Here is a 20,525-nt window from a genome sequence, read left to right as displayed (position 1 = left end):
ACCAAACATCAGACAAGTAAACAACATTCAATAACCATTACGGTATATTGAACACATTTGTGCTTTTTATAGTTGACATAAACATAAATCTACAGCAAAACTCGAATATAACGAACACGGATATAGCGAATTTACGGCTATAACGAATTATTATTCATGTCCCGGCAAATTTCTTATATAAACCTTTATAAAATTAATGTATATAACGAACACGGCTATAACGAATTTACGGCTATAACGAAGTAATTTGAAGACCCCCGCTGGCAAAATCTTAACGTATTTTATCATTTTTATAACGAATTTTTTTCCATTTCAAATTTCATTGAAGATACATGCAATGTTAAGATGCATATATAAGATACTCAAATTCAAATAGTATACGGATTTTTTTTTCATTAAAATGAAATGGTTATATTGACATTTTTTTGAAAATTGCGGTAAAAACCAATTTTATAACTTTTGATAGTGTGGAAAACTGTAAGCCGATTATTTTATAACGAATTCGCTATAATATTTTAGACGAATTCGTTATAAACGTATAGCGAATTACGGCTATAACGAAGTTTTTTCTTCGGTCCCTTGAAATTCGTTATAAACGAGTTTTGCTGTATATACAATGACCATACAGCAGTCTATGAGTAATGTACTAGTATGATTAAATTGTTACGAGAATAAAAAAAATTGGTGACTTTATTACATAGTACCCGGTAATTGATCTGCATACTAAAAGTTGTTTTCTTTAATTTGGAACTATGCCATTGCATGTCATAAAACGACGCATGAACCTTGTGGTAAGGACGTCAATGGGTTTAGTTTTGGTCATTATATTTCCTGGAATTTGCACTATAATATCAACTTTTTACCTTATTGTCAAGGTCTGGTGTTTTCCAATTTCGTCATCGGAGATTTAAACAATTTATGTAAGAACTTTTACTTTTGAATTGCATATGCAAGTATTACTAAAAAAAATCTTCAGATACAAAATTATAACGACATATTGACCATCAAACATTATTTCATTAATGAAACAATGAAAACATTATAACTTTTAAGGGCATCGTAACCGATACTTTAGTGTTCAACGAAATGAATATATTGATGGAAACATTCATTGATAAATCAACACCGTAAAATTTCATATTTATTTATCATTTAATACCTGTGTTACACTCCTTGCACAGAATCTGAAAATAAACAACACATAACCGTAATTTGTATTTTTAGCATGTATTTTTTACATGTGAAAACAGATACCAACATAAAGTGTAGAGGGCGTCATGAAAATTATTGCACACAATAGCAACTCATATTGCTCTGAATGTAGGTAGGGGAAAGCCTTTGCGCATCTGCGACGTAAATAACATTGATTTGGTTCCACGTGTGCAAAGGTGCGTCCAAAATTCAATAACGTTCTTAAACCATTGTTTTTGGCAAGATAAGCGACATGTGGCTAAGATATTTGTTGGTATGAATATTGAAAGGATTTTACAAAATTCGCATTCTATAATTGCATTTCTGTGACCGGTACGTATTTTATTGCTGTTAGTTTAAAAAAGCCAAGCTTTCGTTAAACATTAGCAAATGCATTTTTAAAAAAATATTTAATTTGGAAATTTGCTATTACACACCATCACAAAAATCTTTTTTAAAGCTCTAAGGGTTTCCTTTTAGTCTTTTTTTTTAAATTTTACAGCTGGGTTTAAGCGTACGTTCTGTACGTATATAGTAAGAATCAACGAGAATCATAGCTCTAAAATAATCAATAAGTGATAATTATTGATAAACATAATTTAAATATGATATACTGACCATCGTACATTCATGTTACAGATAAAACAATGTAAACATATTCATAAATATTACAATCGTAGCATCATATGTTGTGACATTTAGAAAATCAAATATCATGATGGTTTATACCATTCAGTTGTTCGTAGTTGATTTGAACTGTCCGCGAACGATTACTCAATTTTTCGGTGACTTTTTTCTCGAGCAAAAATAAATGTTCGTCGTCCTCGTTTGGAAAATGTCTTCTAACATATTTTGCCAGTTTGATGACGTATTCTGCATTGGATCCAGCGCGACCTTGGGCACCGACAACCTGTGTACTTATGTGTTCTACGTCATCATGAGGATGATCACAAATCTGTCCCACATAGAGGTCATTGTCAGGGGTAGCTGTAAATACAGTAACAGCGGACTGGACACCATATTCATCGTAGAACGTGGTCTGAATTGAGATGTAACCACCCAGCACTGTTTCCCGTGTATCCAATTTCTGTTTGGCATCCTCAATGTCTGATGCACCCTTAATGGTAAACATCACACCGCTGAGTGTTTTCTAAAAAATGTTAAAACAAAACAGTATAACTTATCTGTTATCTACAATGGACTGACTTAGAAATCAGTTGAAACAAAAATTAAACTAATGGGTAATAAATAGATAAAATATGAAAAACACTAGTTTATAAAAGTAATAAAATGTCTCTTTAAAATTGTTTACTCACGTCTTCTTCAGTTTCGTGAAGAATGGCTACTCGTCCGGGCTACATGCGTAAAATGAAATAAATCGTCAATGTTAAAATGTTAATTTCAGAAGGAAAGTTCAATTCATTTGATAACTGGTATGGTTTAGTAAAATTACAAACAAATATAAAAATAAAACCATCTGACAAACTTGTAAACTTTATGAAGCCTTTAGAGTGAGTACCTTTTCTTCCGTCCCACGATGAGTCTTATTGTTCTGCCAGAATTTTCTCTGGAACCCTTCGATATGACCATGATCACGACTAGAATAATTAAAGTTCACTTTCCACAAAAGAGACCCGTAACCAAACACTTTGAAGACCAGAGTTTGGTCTTCTTCATTGATACCACTCAACAAGTCTGCTTTCTTCGACATTTTGTTCCTAAGGGAACATTTATTTAAAAGTTCAGTTTCCGTTTTAATATGATTAACGATCTAAGAAACCTAGAAAATACATCACGACACGTAAGCTAATTAAAGATCCAGTCTCAACAAATTCCCAAGGTCGTGTTTACTGCGTTTATTTCATAATAGTACACCGGGTATTAGTACATGTATGATATTGCAGCCCCCGGTTTCTACCAAGTAAAAACACGTAGAAAATATGTATTTATATACACAATGACAGGAATTTTCAACATATCGTCATGCCATATAAGGTTCTAAACTCATACTGAATAAGACCAACCGTTAAAAAATAACAAGTTTTGTAAAACTGTGAATTAACCATATTCAAAATTTATTTGAGTTGTCTCAACTCAGTTATGATTAATTAGATGAGTGACGTTTCTTTATTCTTTCAATGTTTAGTTTTTTTTCAATTTTATAGTTCAATTGATTTTCATTTTGATTTGTTTCTATTGGTAGAAGGAATCCAACCTAAAAAAATAAATAAAAAGCTCGTTCTTTATCAAATATTCTTTGTAATTGTATCGAGGAAACCGCACGAGTGCTGGTTCAAGCAAAACATTAACAAACAAAACTATATATGAAAGAGTAGCCATATTACTCAAATATGTTTTTGATACTAAATGACATTAGGAAATTCGCTTGTATTAGCTCCCTTTTGTAAACGATTCTCGAAAGTTAAATAAAATACATTTTCTCCAGCCAAGGGTCCGATTCGTTCATTCTCATCTACCAAAAGAAGAAAACAAACAAATCGGACCCTTAGCTGGCGAAGATGGAGTTAATGAAAAATGAGAATTTCACCTTACAACACATAAGATACCAAAAGGCGATTTTCGTGTTTTGGGTTTTTGTTTTTTTTCTTTGTTGTTTGTTTGTTTATCATTGGATTATTTTTACATCAAATTTTATTATTGTTCCGTGTAGTTTTTAAATACAATATCTTTTAACTTATTGCCAGAAATCCGGGATTTTGTTTTCTTCAAAAACATTTGGGGGAACTCTTGTTTATCTCGACAAAGAACTCATGAAAAACTTGTGCATGTTCTGTACTTAATATGCGTTTTTTTTGGTAAATATTATTGCATACCATCTTTTGATAGATAGATAGATAGATAGATAGATAGATAGATAGATAGATAGATAGATAGATAGATAGATAGATATTGGATTGTCCACAGAAATTACAAAGTATCTTTCACGATGTGTAAGCAAATTAGCAAGTGTGAATAATGTTTAAGTTGAGTTAACGTGTAAATCATTGGTGGGAAGAGGGGGGGGGGCAAAATAATTGAGGTAGTGTTCTGGCTTAATGATTTTGTCCAGAAAATGGAGACAGTATTTCATGAAATTGAAATCAAAGTAATGTAGAATAAAGGATTTTCAGTTTATTCAAACTATTACTTTTTCCAGTAAAAAAAGAATCGTCACAGTTGACAATGTCTGATTTTAAACAAAGCTTTTCTGAAAAGCATGACACCATAATTCATTTAATAAAACTAGATCTTGTAAGCATGAACAATTGCCAAGTTAGTTATGTCAAAATAAGGGAGTCACTTTAAAAACTAGTAAAATGTTGAATTTGCGTCATTGGAATTATTTTTGTGCTATCGGCAATATTGCTATCAATATTTCGTCGCGCTTGAAAGACAAAAGGCTATTAAAATATATTTTGCGTTGATGCCAACTATCGGTTCTTTAAGTTTTTCGTAGTAATTTCACTTCCTCTACCAAAATAAACAACTTCTAGAATTTCGATCAACGATCTAAATTAAGTAAAATGTGCAGGTTGTAAAAATATACTCTGTAAAATAAGTTGATCAGAAATTATCAGTTTTTAATAGTATAAGATGTTTTTTTTTAAAAATTTGTAAAGTGCACGATAAGAAATTTAACAAGCTTATAAAATCGCATTTAAGTGATGCATTTTTCAATTATAACTTTATTGTCCAGTTCTCAAATACTAAGATTTACTGAATGTCACGATTTATTAAAAAAAAAATGTGAACCTAAAGAAAAAACTAACAATTAAAATGATGTAACATATGAGAGATCAGTTAACAATATAATGACAAGTTTAGTAAAAATAGTCTAATTTAAAAGTTCCACATTTTTTATGTAGTCTAATGTAAAACCAGAGGCAATGAAAATGAACAGGCATGGATTTTTTTCATTAGAATTTGAATTCGAATTATCATGATATTTTTCTTTAGTAACTAAAATCAGTTTATTTAGAAATAAAAAAGATACTTTTGATAAATATGGAAATTTCTACAACATAACATTGATTTATTTCTCTGTGATCCTGTTAAAAAAAAATAGTTACATTACATTTAAATTTGTTAATTCTTAATCATTGTTTTAATAACTATATAGAAAATGCCAAAAAAAAATTATGCAAAACAAAATAGAATAGTCATTGCCTTATATATGCAACGTTCCATTTTCATGTGAATATCCTTGGCTGACTCATGAGCCAGGAACACAAATAAAAACGTCATCACGCGATTTGAGTATTTTTTATAAGATTAATTTAAACGTTTTAACTTACATAACCAATTTGATATGTACTAATGGAAAATAATCGTAAAATCTTATCCGTCAATCAAAAAAGACTTTCTGGCACTCAATTTAAAGTCGCGGAAGACATCTAAATAGCATGTTAATATGCATTTGGCTGTTCAATGTATGTTTCATATCCATGACTGAGAGCGCATATAATTTTATAGCGACGATACATAATATTTCATACAATTAGACGTTAGTATGAAAATATGAATTAAATAACACGCGGTATTCAATTTGTCTGCACCGCTTGCACCGAATACATTTACATACTAAATGAGGCACAGACGTAATCGACAAACTGACCAATCTAGTCTAAACCACGTGTTTATTGTAAAAACGTAAACATGTAGTAAATCAAATGTGTTGCTCTTTATTAACTGATTGGACAGTTGTTTGCGGTACGCATCGCTCTGCGCTAAGACAACAATATCCATATAAGGTAGTTTCCCCGACCTGTTAAGGAAGGAGTCTCCTCGTTATCAAACATACTTCATATAATGAGAAATTCATAAAATTTTGACACAGTCAAACGGATCATATAACCAAATGATTCTATCAGTTTAATCAAATTTGACCATCTTGTTTTCGCATAAGGTTCAGGTCAAGGTTAATACCTTTTTCTTCAATTTAGAGGATGATAAAAATAGATGTAGTTATTTGCAGTTATGTAGACATGTCTTTAAGATATTAAGTTTCTATTCTTTAATTAAATGATAGAACATCAGAATGTCCATCATCTTATACTACTTATCTAAATTGGAATAAATATTGAAACTAAAATTGATATTGCTTAGTCAGCATTTCCTCTAATTATCTTAAATTTTGAAAATATTTTGATAATTTTTTTACACTTCCAATTTTAAAATATTTTTGATTTTTACATATTATGAAGACTTTATATAAAAATATAAATTGGCAGAAAAGCTAATATATTGACCATTTAATATGAGAGAAAATCTTATTTCAGTGATTTTTTCATAATAATCAATGTATAGAATGAGCGCTTTAAAAAGCTAATAAAAATAAATTTGATAGGCAGATCATATTTTCAAACATATTCTGAAACCAAAGTATCTTATCATTAGTTCACATTACATTTAATTAGTTAAAAAAAAATCCAACACTAATGTTATTGCTTTTAAAATGCCAAATAAACTCATGAATATACGGCAATTCTGAATTGCTAAAAAATGTGATATTTTCCTACGCCAGTTGCAAAATTTCTTGTCCCTGTTTTAGGGGTTCAGGCCCTTGGGTGAGAACAATATAGCCACAAAGTAAAAAAGAATGAAAACTTAAAATGTTTTCTATTGAACTTTCACAGTGCTTGGATATTAACTAATAAATGCATTTCTATTACGTTCTATAATGTCCTCCACTTCTCCTCTTAAATAGAAGCCACGTAATAACGAGATCTTTTCTCGTAAATACGGGATAAAAATATTTTTAAATGTGGCCCTATTCGTCCTTCGTCTTCAAGGAAGTGTTTCAATCCAGATTATTTTTGTCTACACCGAATACATCGGTATTGTTTAGTTGTAAGCATGCTGTAAATCCCCCTTTTTACTGTTCAGATTGGTATGTTTCTGTTTCATAATAGTGTGTGGCTAGTGCATTTTTGCACGTGCTGACATGCAGCGATAGTAAACAAACATTTTTCCTAAAAAACATATCTTTTTTAGCAAAGGTAATGTGATTGTAATTTAGTGCTCTTTATGTTTGTAATGTAGTTTCATTCATTTTTCCATCCCAATTTCCGGACTACATGTGTATTTAACTTGTGTAATACAGATCTGCATTGCATAAGTGCATTTTTGTGTAATTTTATCAAGGAATACAATTTACCATTAATATGTAATATACACAAATTAACTTAATATTGACAGCATGGTATATATATATATCTAATCTAGCTGATATTTTACAAATTGCATATTGGTTATTATCAGAACTTAGACTTTGTAGAATATATATATATATATATATATATATATATATATATATATATATATATATATATATATATATATATATATATATATACATATATATATATATATATATATATCTTTAACCTTATGAGTACAGTATACCTTTACTACACTTCAGATTCTAAACAACAAACAACAATTTCCATGAATAATGAAATATTAAATGAAGTGCCAAAAAATATTTTACATTACGACGAGGTGCCACATAGATGGGGAATGTAAGTAAATGCCAGACCAAGGTACAGGAAAAGAAGGGACGAACTATTGCTTCTGAAAGTGGATTTAAATATTTAAATTATTATTTTGTTTTTATCATGCAAGGGGGAAACACGTGAAAAAACAATGAGATCAGTCGCATAAACAAGTTTGTTTCAGTTTCAATTGTGCAAAGCTGCGTTTAAAATAACCAAACACCAGACAAGTAAACAACATTCATTAACCATTAACGTCTACTGAATACATTTGTGCTATCTCTTTGACCATACAATAGGCTATAAGTAATGTACTAGTATCCTTAGATTGTCACAAGAAGGAAGAAATTGGTAACTTAATTACATAGTACCCGGTATTTGATCAGCCTACAAAAAGTTGTTTTCTTTAATTTGGAACTATGCCATTACATGTCATCAAACGGCGTATTAACCTTGTGGTAAGGGCGTCAATGGGTTTAGTTTTGGTCATTATATTTTCCTGGAATTTGCAGTTAGATAGATGTAAACTTTAATCCTTATTTTCAAGCCCTGGTGTTTTCCCATTTTGTCATCGGAGAATAAAGCGATCTATGTAAGGACTATTACATTTTAATTGCGCATGCAGGTATTCCTAAGAAAAGATTCTTCAGATACAAAATTATAACGACATATTGACAATCCAACATTTATTTCATTAATGAAACAAAGAAAAACATAACTTTTGAGGGCATTCTCCGAAATGAAAATATTTATTTATAAATTCATTAATAAATCAACAGCGTATAATTTCAGTTTTACTTATCATTAATACCTATATTAAATTCCTTGCAAAGAATCTAAAAATACACAACACATAACCGTAATTTGTTTTTTAGAGGGCGTCATATAAAATATCGCACCCGATAGCAATTCATATTGTTCTGAACAGGTAGGGGAAAACATTAGCAAATGTACCTTCGAAAAGGTTTAATTTGGAAATTGGCTATTACACACCATAACGCTTTCCTTTGAGTTATTTTTTTAATAATTTGCAGCTGGCTTTAAACTTACGTTTTGTACGTTTATAGTAAGAATCAACGAGAATCGTAACTTTAAAATATCTAACAGGATATATTAATTAACATTATTAAAATATGATTTACCAACCATCGTACATTCATGATATAAATGAAACAATAAAAAACATATTAGCAATATTCATAGATGCAACAATCATAGCACAACAAGTTGTTACATTCAGAAAATCAAATATCATGATGATTAATATCATTCATATGATCGTAGTTGATTTGAATTGTCCGCGAACGATTTCTCAATTTTTCGGTGACTTTTTTCTCGAGCAAAAATAAATGTTCGTCGTCCTCGTTTGGAAAATGTCTTCTAACATAATTTGCCAGTTTGATGACGTATTCTGCATTGGTTCCAGCGCGGCCTTGTGCACCGACAACCTGTGTAGCTATGTGTTCTACGTCATCATAAGGATGATCACAAATCTGTCCCACATAGAGGTCGTTGTCAGGGGTAGCTGTAAATACAGTAACAGCGGACTGGACACCATATTCATCGTAGAACGTGGTCTGAATTGAGATGTAACCACCAAGCACTGTTTCCCGTGTATCTAATTTCTGTTTGGCATCCTCAATGTCTGATGCACCCTTAATGGTAAACATCACACCGCTGAGTGTTTTCTAAAAAATGTTAAAACAAAACAGTATAACTTATCTGTTATCTACAATCGACTGACTTAGAAATCAGTTGAAATAAAGATTAAACTAATGGGTAATAAATAGATAAAATATGAAAAACACTAGTTTATAAAAGTAATAAAATGTCTCTTTGAAATTGTTTACTCACGTCTTCTTCAGCTTCGTGAAGAATGGCTACTCGTCCGGGCTACATGCGTAAAATGAAATGAATCGTCAATGTTAAAATGTTAATTTCAGAAGGAAAGTTCAATTCATTTGATAACTGGTATGGTTTAGTAAAATTACAAACAGATATAAAAATAAAAACCATCTGGCAAACTTGTAAACTTTATGAAGCCTTTAGAGTGAGTACCTTTTCTTCCGTCCCACGATGAGTCTTGATGTTCTGCCAGAATTTTCTCTGGAACCCTTTGATATGACCATGATCACGACTAGAATAATTAAAGTTCACTTTCCACAGAAGAGACCCGTAACCAAACACTTTGAAGACCAAAGTTTGGTTTTCTTGGTCTTCTTCATTGATATCACTCAACAAGTCGGCTTTCTTCGACATTTTGTTCCTCAGGGAACATTTGTGTGTTTAAGTGGTATATATACTGTTTGCTGGGGGAAAGGGATGTCGAAAACCTTTTGTTTAAAAGTTCAGTTTCGGTTTTAATATGATTAACGTTCTAAGAAACCTAGAAAATGCATCACGACAAGTAAGCTAATTAAAGATCCAGTCTCAACAAATTGCCAAGGTCGTGTTTACTGCGTTTATTTCATAATAGTATATTAGTACATGTATGATATTGCAGCCCCCGGTTTCTACCAAGTAAAACCACGTAGAAAAATAAACAATGACAGGAATTTTCAACATATCGTCATGCCATATAAGGTTCCAAACTCAACTGAATAAGAGCAACCGTTAGAAAATAACAAGTTTTGCAGAACTGTTAATTAATCATATTCAAAATTTTATTTGAGTTGTCTCAACTCAGTTATGATTAATTAAATGAGTGACGTTTTTTCATTCTTTCAATGTTTAGTTTTTTCTCAATTTTATAGCCAAGGTCAACTGATTTTCATTTTAATTTGTTTCTATTTATAGAAAGAATCCAACTTAAATAAATAAAACGCTCGTTCTTTATTAAATATTCTTTGTAATTTTATCGAGGAAACCGCACGAGTACTGGTTCAAGCATCAGTTCATACAACACTACATGTATAACTGCAAACAAACAAAACTATATATGAAAGAATAGCCATAAAACTCAAATATGTTTTTGATACTAAATGACATTAGGAAATTCGCTTGTATTAGCTACCTTTTGGAAACGCATCTTCGCTAGCCAAGGGTTTTCGGTCCACTTTGCTCCCCATAGTTTATGGGGAGCAAAGTGGACCGAAAACCCTTGGCTAGCGAAGATGTTGGAAACGATTCTCGAAAGTTAAATTAAATACATTTTCTCTATCCAAGGGTCCAATTCGTTCATTTTCATCTACCAAAAGAAGAAAATAAACAAATCGGACCCTTAGCTGGCGAAGATGGAGTTAATGATAAATGAGAATTTCACGTTACAACACATAAGATACCAAGTGGCGATTTTCGTGTTTTGGGTTGTTGTTTTTTTCTTTTTTGTTTGTTTGTTTATCATTTGATTATTTTTACATCAAATTTCATCATTGTTCCGTGTAGTTTTTAAATACAATTTCTTATAACTTATTGCCAGAAATCCGGGTTTTTCAAAAAACATTTGGGGGAACTCTTGTTTCTCTCGACAAAGAACTCATGAAAAACTTATGCATGCTTCTGTACTTAATATGAGTTTTTTTAATAAATATTATTGCATACCATCTTTATATATATATATATATATATATATATATATATATATATATATATATATATATATATATATATATATATATATGATTGTCCACAGAAATTACAAAGTATGTTTCACGATGTGTAAGCAAATTAGCAAGTGTGAAGAATGTTTAAGTTGAGTTAACGTGTAAATCATTGGTGGGGGGACGAGGGGGGGAGGGGGGGGCAAAATAATTGAGGTAGTGTTCTAGTTTAATGATTTTGTCAAGAAAATGGAGACAGTAATTTATGAAATTGAAATCAAAGTAATGTAGAATAAAGAATTTTCAGTTTATGCAAACTATTACGTGTTCAGTAAAAAAAGAATGGTCACAGTTGACACTGTCTAATTTTAAACAAACATCATGTGAAAAGCATGAAACCATATTTTATTTAATAGAAATAGATCTTGTAAGCACGAACAATTGTCAAGCTTAGTTATATCAAAATAAGTGAGTCACTTTAAAAACTAGTAAGATGTTGAAATTGCGTCATTGGAATTATTTTTGTCGTCCTCTCTGGTAATATTGCTGTCATTTCGTCGCGTTTAAAAGACAAAAGGCTATTGAAATATATTTTGCGTTGATGCCAAATATCGGTTCTTTAAGTTTTTCGTAGTAATTTCACTTCCTCTACCAAATAAACAACTTCTAGAATTTCGATCAAACGATCTAAAGTAAGTAAAATCGTCTACGTTGTAAAAATATACTCCGTAAAATAAGTTGATCAGAAATTAATCAGATTTTAACAGTATAAGATTTTTTTTTATTTTGTAAAGTGCATGATAAGAAATTTACCAAGCTTACATAATCGCATTTACGTAATGCATTTTTCAATTATAAATTTATTGTCCAGTTCTCTTATACTAAGTTTTACCGAATGTCACGATTTATTAAAAAAATGTGAACCTAAAGAGAAAACTAACAATTTTAAAGATGTAACATATGAGAGATCAGTTACCGATATAATGATAAGTTTAGCATAAGTATTCTAATTTCAAAGTTCCGCATAATTTTATGTAGTCTAATGTAAAAGCAGAGGCAATAAAAATGAACAGGCATGAAATTTTTTCATTAGAAATTGAATTCGAATACAAGTACGATATTTTTCTTTAGTAACTAAAATCAGTTCATTTTGAAATAAAAAAAAATATGGAAATTTCTACAACATAACATTAATTTAATTTATTTCTCTGTGATCCTGTGAAAACCAAGTTACACTACATTTAAATTTGTTAATTCTTAATCATTGTTTTTATAGCTATATAGAAAATGCCAAAAAAATATGCAAAAATAAAATAGTAGATTCATTTCCTTATATATGGGTATAGTCCACTAATGCATTTTCTATAGGCGGTAATGTTAACGTTATGGTTCATAGCTCCGGCCCTAATTTTCGTTCAGCAACGAGGGACCTCTTGATTCAAATTGTCTCTTCCCTGTTAAAATTTCGTGGTGTGAAGTCAGATTCGTTTTCCGGCAAAATGCGTCTGTATTGAAAAACTCTGAAAACGAAAGTAAAAGTAGGGAATTTCTCAGTTTTGGAAAGGGTGTACATCAAACAATTTCAATTCTTTTCTTCAAATGATAATTCACTTTTGACATTTGCTTTTGAAATTGCAAATCCTCTTTTCTAAAATGTGTCAAGCATTCTGATTTAAAATGTCCCAATAAATGTATATACACTCTGCAAGTATAGGGACTATTTTGCTTAAAGGCACTACTTTGTTGTCCTACCGATTCTAACAATAGTTAGAGGGATATACCCATATGCAACGTTTAATTTTCATGTGAATATCCTTGGCTGACTCATTGAACAGGAACACAAATAAAAACGTCATCACGCGATTTGAGTGTATTTTTTAATGTAAGATTAATATAAACGTTTTAACTTACATAACCAATTTGATATGTACTAATGGAAAACAATCGTAAAATCTTGTCTATTCGTCAATTAAAAAAAGACTTTCTGGCACTTAATTTAAAGTCGCGGAAGACATCTAAATAGCATGTTAATATGCATGTGGCTATTTAATGTATGTTTCATATCCATGACTGAGAGCGCACATAATTTTATAGCAACAATACATAATATTTGATACAAATCAGGCTTGGGGCGAATTACATTGTAAAGTAATGCATTACATTACCATTACTTCATGAATTTGGGCATTAAATTACCATTACCATTACTTGATTTTCTTGAAGTAATGCATTACATTACCATTACATGAGTAAAGTAATGCATTACCATTACCATGACTTTTTTTTTTAAAGTAAAGCTAATAAAGAGTTTTTGCAAATGTTTCAAATATACAACACTCTTTAACATATCTACAGCTTCATGCTCAGTATCAGGTTCAAATTCAATGAATAAACAAGAGTCATTCTTTATTTGCTCAACAAACATATTACATAAGTAAAATGATAATTATAGACATTTGGCATGATACAATATCAGATATGAAATAGAGACACAGGATAACATGCGTAACAAAAAACAATTTATGGAATAATGTTGTGGTTTTTAAAAGCTAAATATAGATATTTCCCCAGATTACACAAATCTTTATAATTTTGGACACTTAATTTTATTAATTTATAAACAGATGATTTTTCCCAGTTATATTTCTTAATATATTTTAATCGTATTTCTTTTTACGGAGGACACTTTAAGACAAAAGATTGCTGTTGCACTTTATGATCGAAGTTTCAAAGGGTTCGTCTTTTAAATGCATCCATCTTCCGGGCGATACTAAATAAATGTTTTGCAGGAGCAGTCAAAGCTTGGACTGGAAAATACTGTTTGACGATCTTTATCTTAGGATATATTAAGTGCAATAATAGATTAAATAAATAAATCTTGTATTTTCTATCAGTCCAAACTAATGTACAGTGTAATTAATATACAAGAGAGAGAGAGAGAGAGAGAGAGAGAGAGAGAGAGAGAGAGAGAGAGAGAGAGAGAGACAGACAGAAAGAGAGAGAAAATAAGTAAGATTTTTTTCAAATGGGTTATAATATTGGAAGTGATATTGATTTTCAACATGGATGGACAGTGCATTCATTTTGCTTTTAAAGGTGCATGTCTGTCTCCTATTTTATTGTGACATGGCGAAGGGAAGGGGATAGGGGTGTTTAGCACTTCTTATAACAATAGATTGTTTTGATACTTAGATTATCCTGGGGGCATAGTGTGTTGTTGACACATTTCTTATTGAAGTGCAAACTAATTGGAGTAAATTGTTTAAATGATTAAAAACTCTTAATAACAACACTCTTAAAAATGTTATGAAATTGTGCTGTTATCTTTAGTAATATAAAAAATGAATTTTAAAAAACCTTTTTTAATAAAACATGTACAATTAAAACATTTTTTTCTTTATTAGAATTATTTCTTTCTTCTTTAAAAATAATTTTAATCAAATTCAATTTCAACTATTCATTTATTCATCACATTTTAAAAAGTGAACATGCATAAATATGCATAGAATGCAAAGTAATGCCATGTAATGCCAGCATTACACTAGATTTTGGAAAGTAATTCATTACATTAGCATTACTTGTAATGCTAATTTTGAAGCATTACACATTACTAGCATTACTTTGAAAACATGTAATGCATTGCAATGCATTACCATTACATTTAGCATTACCCCAAGCCTGATACAAATAGACGTTAGTATGAAAATATAAATTTAATAACGCGCGGTATTCAATTTGACTGCATCGCTTGGACTACGAAAGACGAATAGGGCCACATAAAAAAATATTTTTATCTCGTAATTACGAGAAATGATCTCGTTATAACGAGTTAACTATCTCGTTATAACGAGAAAAGATCTCGTTATTAAGAGTTAATTATCTCGTCATTACGAGAAAAGATCTCGTTATTACGAGTTAATTATCTCGTAATTACGAGAAAAGATCTCGTAATAACGAGAAAAGATCTCGTTATTACGAGAAAAGATCTCGTAATTACGAGAAAAGATATCGTTATTACGAGTTAATTATCTCGTTATAACGAGAAAAGATCTCGTTATTACGAGTTAATTATCTCGTAATTACGAGAAAAGATCTCGTAATTACGAGAAAGATCTCGTTATTACGAAAAAAGATTTATATAAATGGTGCATTTCTGAAAACACCTCCAAGTCGACTGGTTCACCCTTTCCATAAACGTTAATTCAATTCTGATTAATGTTTAAATAACACCGGACATTATTCATTAATTTTTAAAATAAATTAATCGGATTTGACATTTAACTAATATGAATAAGTGGAAAGAACTTCATGTAATTCTCATTTCATCTTACATATCATAATTCCACTCCGAAGTAAATACCAGGTAGACCTTGTCGTAAAAACACAATTCTATTGTTACAGTTGACTTTAATGACTATGTCGTTTCAATCATTGATATACAGGATTTACCTGAATTGTGTCCATACACAACCTATATGTATATTGAAAATAATTGATTTTGTATATCAACATTTTGGAGTCTGAAAACAAATTACATGTATCCTTCTAATCAAAATATAGTTCAATCAATTCATCAATCAACCTGCTTTGCTCCTTCCTCTGAAATTTCGTTAAAACTGATTGGTCCGATTTTATATCAAATTCTGTTTATGCTTCTAAGCGATGATTATGCTAAGTATGTGTATAATAAAAGACATTGCAGTAGTTCATACACTTGACATAAAGAGAATAGAATAATGAAACGCACCATTTTGAAAAGATCTTTTCTCGTAATAACGAGATCTTTTCTCGTAATTATGAGATAATTAACTCGTAATAACGAGATCTTTTTTCGTAATTACGAGAAAATTAATTCGTAATAACGAGATCTTTTCTCGTAATTACGAAATAATTACCTCGTAATAACGAGATCTTTTCTCGTTATAACGAGATAACTAAGTCGTAATAACGAGATCTTTTCTCGTAATTACGAGAAAATTAACTCGTAATAACGAGATCTTTTCTCGTAATTACGAGAAAATTAACTTGTAATAACGAGATCTTTTCTCGTAATTACGAGATAAAAATATTTTTTATGTGTCCCTATTCGTCTTTCGTATTGGACCGATAAGATCCAAAAAAAAAATTATTTAAAGCTTAACAGGTCGGGGAAACTATTTTCTGTGCGTTGGAATAAATTTGCATACTAAATGAGGCACAGACGTAATCGACAAACTGACCAATCTAGTCTAAACCATGTGTTTAGGTGGCAGGGGACAGTTTTTTTGATACAATTCATTGTAGCCAAGGGATGCATGTCTTCGGAACTCTGTAACTAGAATTTCCTCAGTTCCCATTCAGCACAAATACCTTTAATTCACTCTTTATAAGGCCAATCACCAATTTCTGAAGAAAATTACTAATCAAAACCTGTAAAATTCTCTACATACTGGTTTTTAGGAGATTTTGACCCTTTCATATTTTGCTAATTTTTCATGATTTTTCAGCTTTTTAGACCTCCCCCAGCTAATTCCCTGCAGAGGGTTGACCTTCCGTACCGCGTGCATGTTGCACTATCACATTTCAGAAACTTACCGGTGTATAGTTTACAAAGTCCCATCCACCTACTTTTCGTGTTATTTTACCTCCCGTCTGTAACTTGCAATTTCACTGTGTAAAGTCAGCACAACAGTCATAGCCGCAGGTTTCGCATTTTACTTCTGATTCTCATGTACCTAACATAAGGGGCCTACATATTGCATATCAATTTCAACAAGAGACATCCCTCTAACTAATGATAATCATTAAAAATCATTTCATGAATTTTAGCAACACTCATAAGCCTTCAAGTACAGCAACTCGCAATTTTACAAAAATATTGACGGGTACTTTATTCGAAACTGTCCCTTGCTACCTTTAACATACACTAACATTCTCTTAAAAGTCATCTTGTCTTAAAAGTAAATAAGCTTATGCTATTCTGAAAAAAAGTACACCACATTTTGCCAATTCCATTGAGGTTTAAGAAAAATATGGCCATTTAAGTGAACCCACCCTTTCCACTTTCCCCTATTTAACACAGATTCACAGGGCTCTCCATAAATAAATCATCTTTACCTAACCTTTTAGAGGTCAACTGTTCTTCAACCTCCTTAAATAAGAAACCTTATTCAATGCTACATATATCTGCTTGATATTATCATGATAAAAGCATCAATTCACTTAGAAATCCCTTTACATGTATACCCTCCCCCTATCTTTTGATTTCCACAAGAAGCATTAGTTTGAACACTTTAACCTAATATTATGAAACTTGTGGCAGTTCCTTTGAGTCATTTCTTACACAAATTTGAAAACAGCCATCACTGATATTTAAAATTGATCTTTTTTGGTAAATGGATGATTTGTAGCATTTTTATTCACAAAAAGTCATGTCGCCCTACATGTGATTTCTTGTTTTCATGAAAAACTAAGCCTATAATCATATTTAGTGGATATCTTATATATACTGGTTTCTAGTCTCCTTTTAACTTTGCTAAATTTGTAAGACCTACAAGTGTGATGTGTGCGTTTAATTAAAATGAAATTCAAACACACCCGGGTACTGGGGACGGATGAGAATTCCATGAAAGATGTTCAAATTTTACATGTTTTTCTACATTTTTGATGCATATATACAATAAAAGGGTAAAAATATGTTGTTTTTTTGTTCATTTCAAGAGTAACTATCATAGCAGATGTTATTTCAAGGTCAAATGTACATTTACATATCCTACATGTAATGGTAATGGAGTCCATTGGAAAGAGGAGGTGGCTTTTTCAATTCTGTAAATACATCTAAAATACCATTTTTTGATAGGAAGGAGCAAAAACTTGAGTTTTTTGACATATTGTATACTTTGATAACTGCATTTGTCAATATGTAAAGTTCATTTGAAATGAAAATATGCTGTTTTAAAAAAAATTGGGTGATATAAGTCAGGTGGATTAATGTTATTTCATAAAATCAGACAGGAAAATGGCTGCAAATTCATAAATTTAATGATTTAATTGATAAAAACTGCTTTAAAGTACTTATTCTTATCTCAGTAATTAACTTAAGCCTATTAATTGTTTTCAGGATAGGAAATACCTACTCTCTAAGCCAATTTAGTCTAGTGGTGGTCATTCTACACATTTAAGAGGGAGTTACTCCCCTTGAATATTTTAGCTAATAAATCATGTCATGACATCTATAGCCAAGAAAATCATCCATTTTCACAAAATGTATTACTTATGGTACAAAATCCACTCAAAATTACACTTAAAAGAGAAATATGAAAATACCATGTAGTCTTGAAGGTGGCAGGGGACAGTTTTTTTGATACAATTCATTGTAGCCAAGGGATGCATGTCTTCGGAACTCTGTAACTAGAATTTCCTCAGTTCCCATTCAGCACAAATACCTTTAATTCACTCTTTATAAGGCCAATCACCAATTTCTGAAGAAAATTACTAATCAAAACCTGTAAAATTCTCTACATACTGGTTTTTAGGAGATTTTGACCCTTTCATATTTTGCTAATTTTTCATGATTTTTCAGCTTTTTAGACCTCCCCCAGCTAATTCCCTGCAGAGGGTTGACCTTCCGTACCGCGTGCATGTTGCACTATCACATTTCAGAAACTTACCGGTGTATAGTTTACAATGTCCCATCCACCTACTTTTCGTGTTATTTTACCTCCCGTCTGTAACTTGCAATTTCACTGTGTAAAGTCAGCACAACAGTCATAGCCGCAGGTTTCGCATTTTACTTCTGATTCTCATGTACCTAACATAAGGGGCCTACATATTGCATATCAATTTCAACAAGAGACATCCCTCTAACTAATGATAATCATTAAAAATCATTTCATGAATTTTAGCAACACTCATAAGCCTTCAAGTACAGCAACTCGCAATTTTACAAAAATATTGACGGGTACTTTATTCGAAACTGTCCCTTGCTACCTTATTACCGTCTTCCTTGGAAGACGGTATAATTACCGTCTTCCTTGGAAGACGGTATAAAGAGTTGAAATAATTTACAGTCTCCGGGCTGTGCACTTCCTCTCCTTTGTGATTGGTAGAAAATATATGTGAAAATTTACAAATATTTCATTGGTTGATATACTGATCGGCACAAGGGAGATAATTTTCTGATGATTGTTTTTACGTACGACTTAACAGTTTTCGAAGGTACTCGGCCTCGTTAAAATGCCAAATAAACTTATGAATCTACGGCAATTCTGAATTGCTAAAAAAATTAGATATTTTCCTGCGCCAGTTGTAAAATTTATGGTTCCTGTTTTAGGGGTTCAGGCCCTTGGGTGATAACAATATAGCCACATAGTAAAAAAAAGTATGAAAACTTAAAATGTTTTCTATTGAACTTTCACAGTACTTGGATATAAACTAATAAATGCAATGCTAATACGTTCTATAATGTCTTCCTCTCCTCTTCTTCAATAGTGATTTTGTAGCTTATTGTACACAACAGCACACTTTTAATGCATTCGCGTTTGCCTTTTCAATACTTTGATAGCTGAGGAGGAATAGAAACTACAACTTCAATCACAAAGTGCAACAAGGTTTATAAATCTCGCAACATTCTCAAGTACAAACTTTCATTTGACTCATCGCCTGCAGGTCTCTTTTTATCAAAAGTTAACAATTTTTTGCCACTGAAGCTAGATAGTCCAAGATTCCTCCATTTGCAAACATAAAATGATAAAAGTAGAGGTGATAATACGGGAAGTTTTGGATTTACACTCCAAAATGAAGCTCAAAATGAAAACAGGAGACAAACTGCATGACAGTTTCAGTAGGTTTGAGGTACTCAGATGACCGTCAGGGTCTGCGGGCCTCTTGTATCCGACTTCCTAATACCAAATTTCCATTATAGATATATTCACGAAAAGGTTTGATAGGTGATACACTTTTATATTTACTCCGCCTGAATATGTATTACCGGTATGTATTTAATATAAACTAACTTTCCAAGTATTCTAGGGAGTGTTTCATTCCCAATTATTTTTGCTTTGACAAATGAATTATATCGTAAAGATGATATCAAACAAAAAGTAATAATGCCAAAATACATGTGCATATTGAAATAAATTATTGTTACGGTGCATTCGTACGACTTTTTACTCATTCTTTATGTATTAATTAATGTATATACTTACACTCCTATTGCATTCTTACGAAATGAGTTAACTAAATGGTTAGCAATATGATACTTTTATACTTGTAGTTCATACAAGGAGTGAAGTTTACACGTACATGTATTGTAGAATTTGTG

At 31.1% G+C, this 20,525-nt stretch overlaps 2 protein-coding genes across 2 annotated transcripts; both read right to left on the bottom strand.

Annotated features, from left to right (window-relative positions):
* Positions 1-1,169: 1,169 nt before the first annotated feature.
* Positions 1,170-3,044, bottom strand: LOC128180968 (glutathione-specific gamma-glutamylcyclotransferase 1-like). The gene is made up of 3 exons (XM_052849182.1): positions 2,711-3,044; positions 2,508-2,546; positions 1,170-2,341 (listed from the first exon to the last, which is right to left on the bottom strand). The coding sequence occupies exons 1-3, from the start codon at positions 2,900-2,902 to the stop codon at positions 1,898-1,900; spliced, it is 675 nt and encodes a 224-aa protein (XP_052705142.1). The 5' UTR covers positions 2,903-3,044; the 3' UTR covers positions 1,170-1,897.
* A 5,312-nt stretch (positions 3,045-8,356) lies between these two features.
* LOC128180967 (glutathione-specific gamma-glutamylcyclotransferase 1-like) lies at positions 8,357-9,999 on the bottom strand. The gene is made up of 3 exons (XM_052849181.1): positions 9,744-9,999; positions 9,540-9,578; positions 8,357-9,373 (listed from the first exon to the last, which is right to left on the bottom strand). The coding sequence occupies exons 1-3, from the start codon at positions 9,942-9,944 to the stop codon at positions 8,930-8,932; spliced, it is 684 nt and encodes a 227-aa protein (XP_052705141.1). The 5' UTR covers positions 9,945-9,999; the 3' UTR covers positions 8,357-8,929.
* Positions 10,000-20,525: the final 10,526 nt, after the last annotated feature.

This window comes from Crassostrea angulata, chromosome 4 (genome assembly GCF_025612915.1).
Source record: "Crassostrea angulata isolate pt1a10 chromosome 4, ASM2561291v2, whole genome shotgun sequence".
NCBI classification, from domain to species: domain Eukaryota; kingdom Metazoa; phylum Mollusca; class Bivalvia; order Ostreida; family Ostreidae; genus Magallana; species Magallana angulata.
Note: the sequence above shows the minus strand (reverse complement) of the source record. Positions and strands in the feature narration are given on the sequence as shown.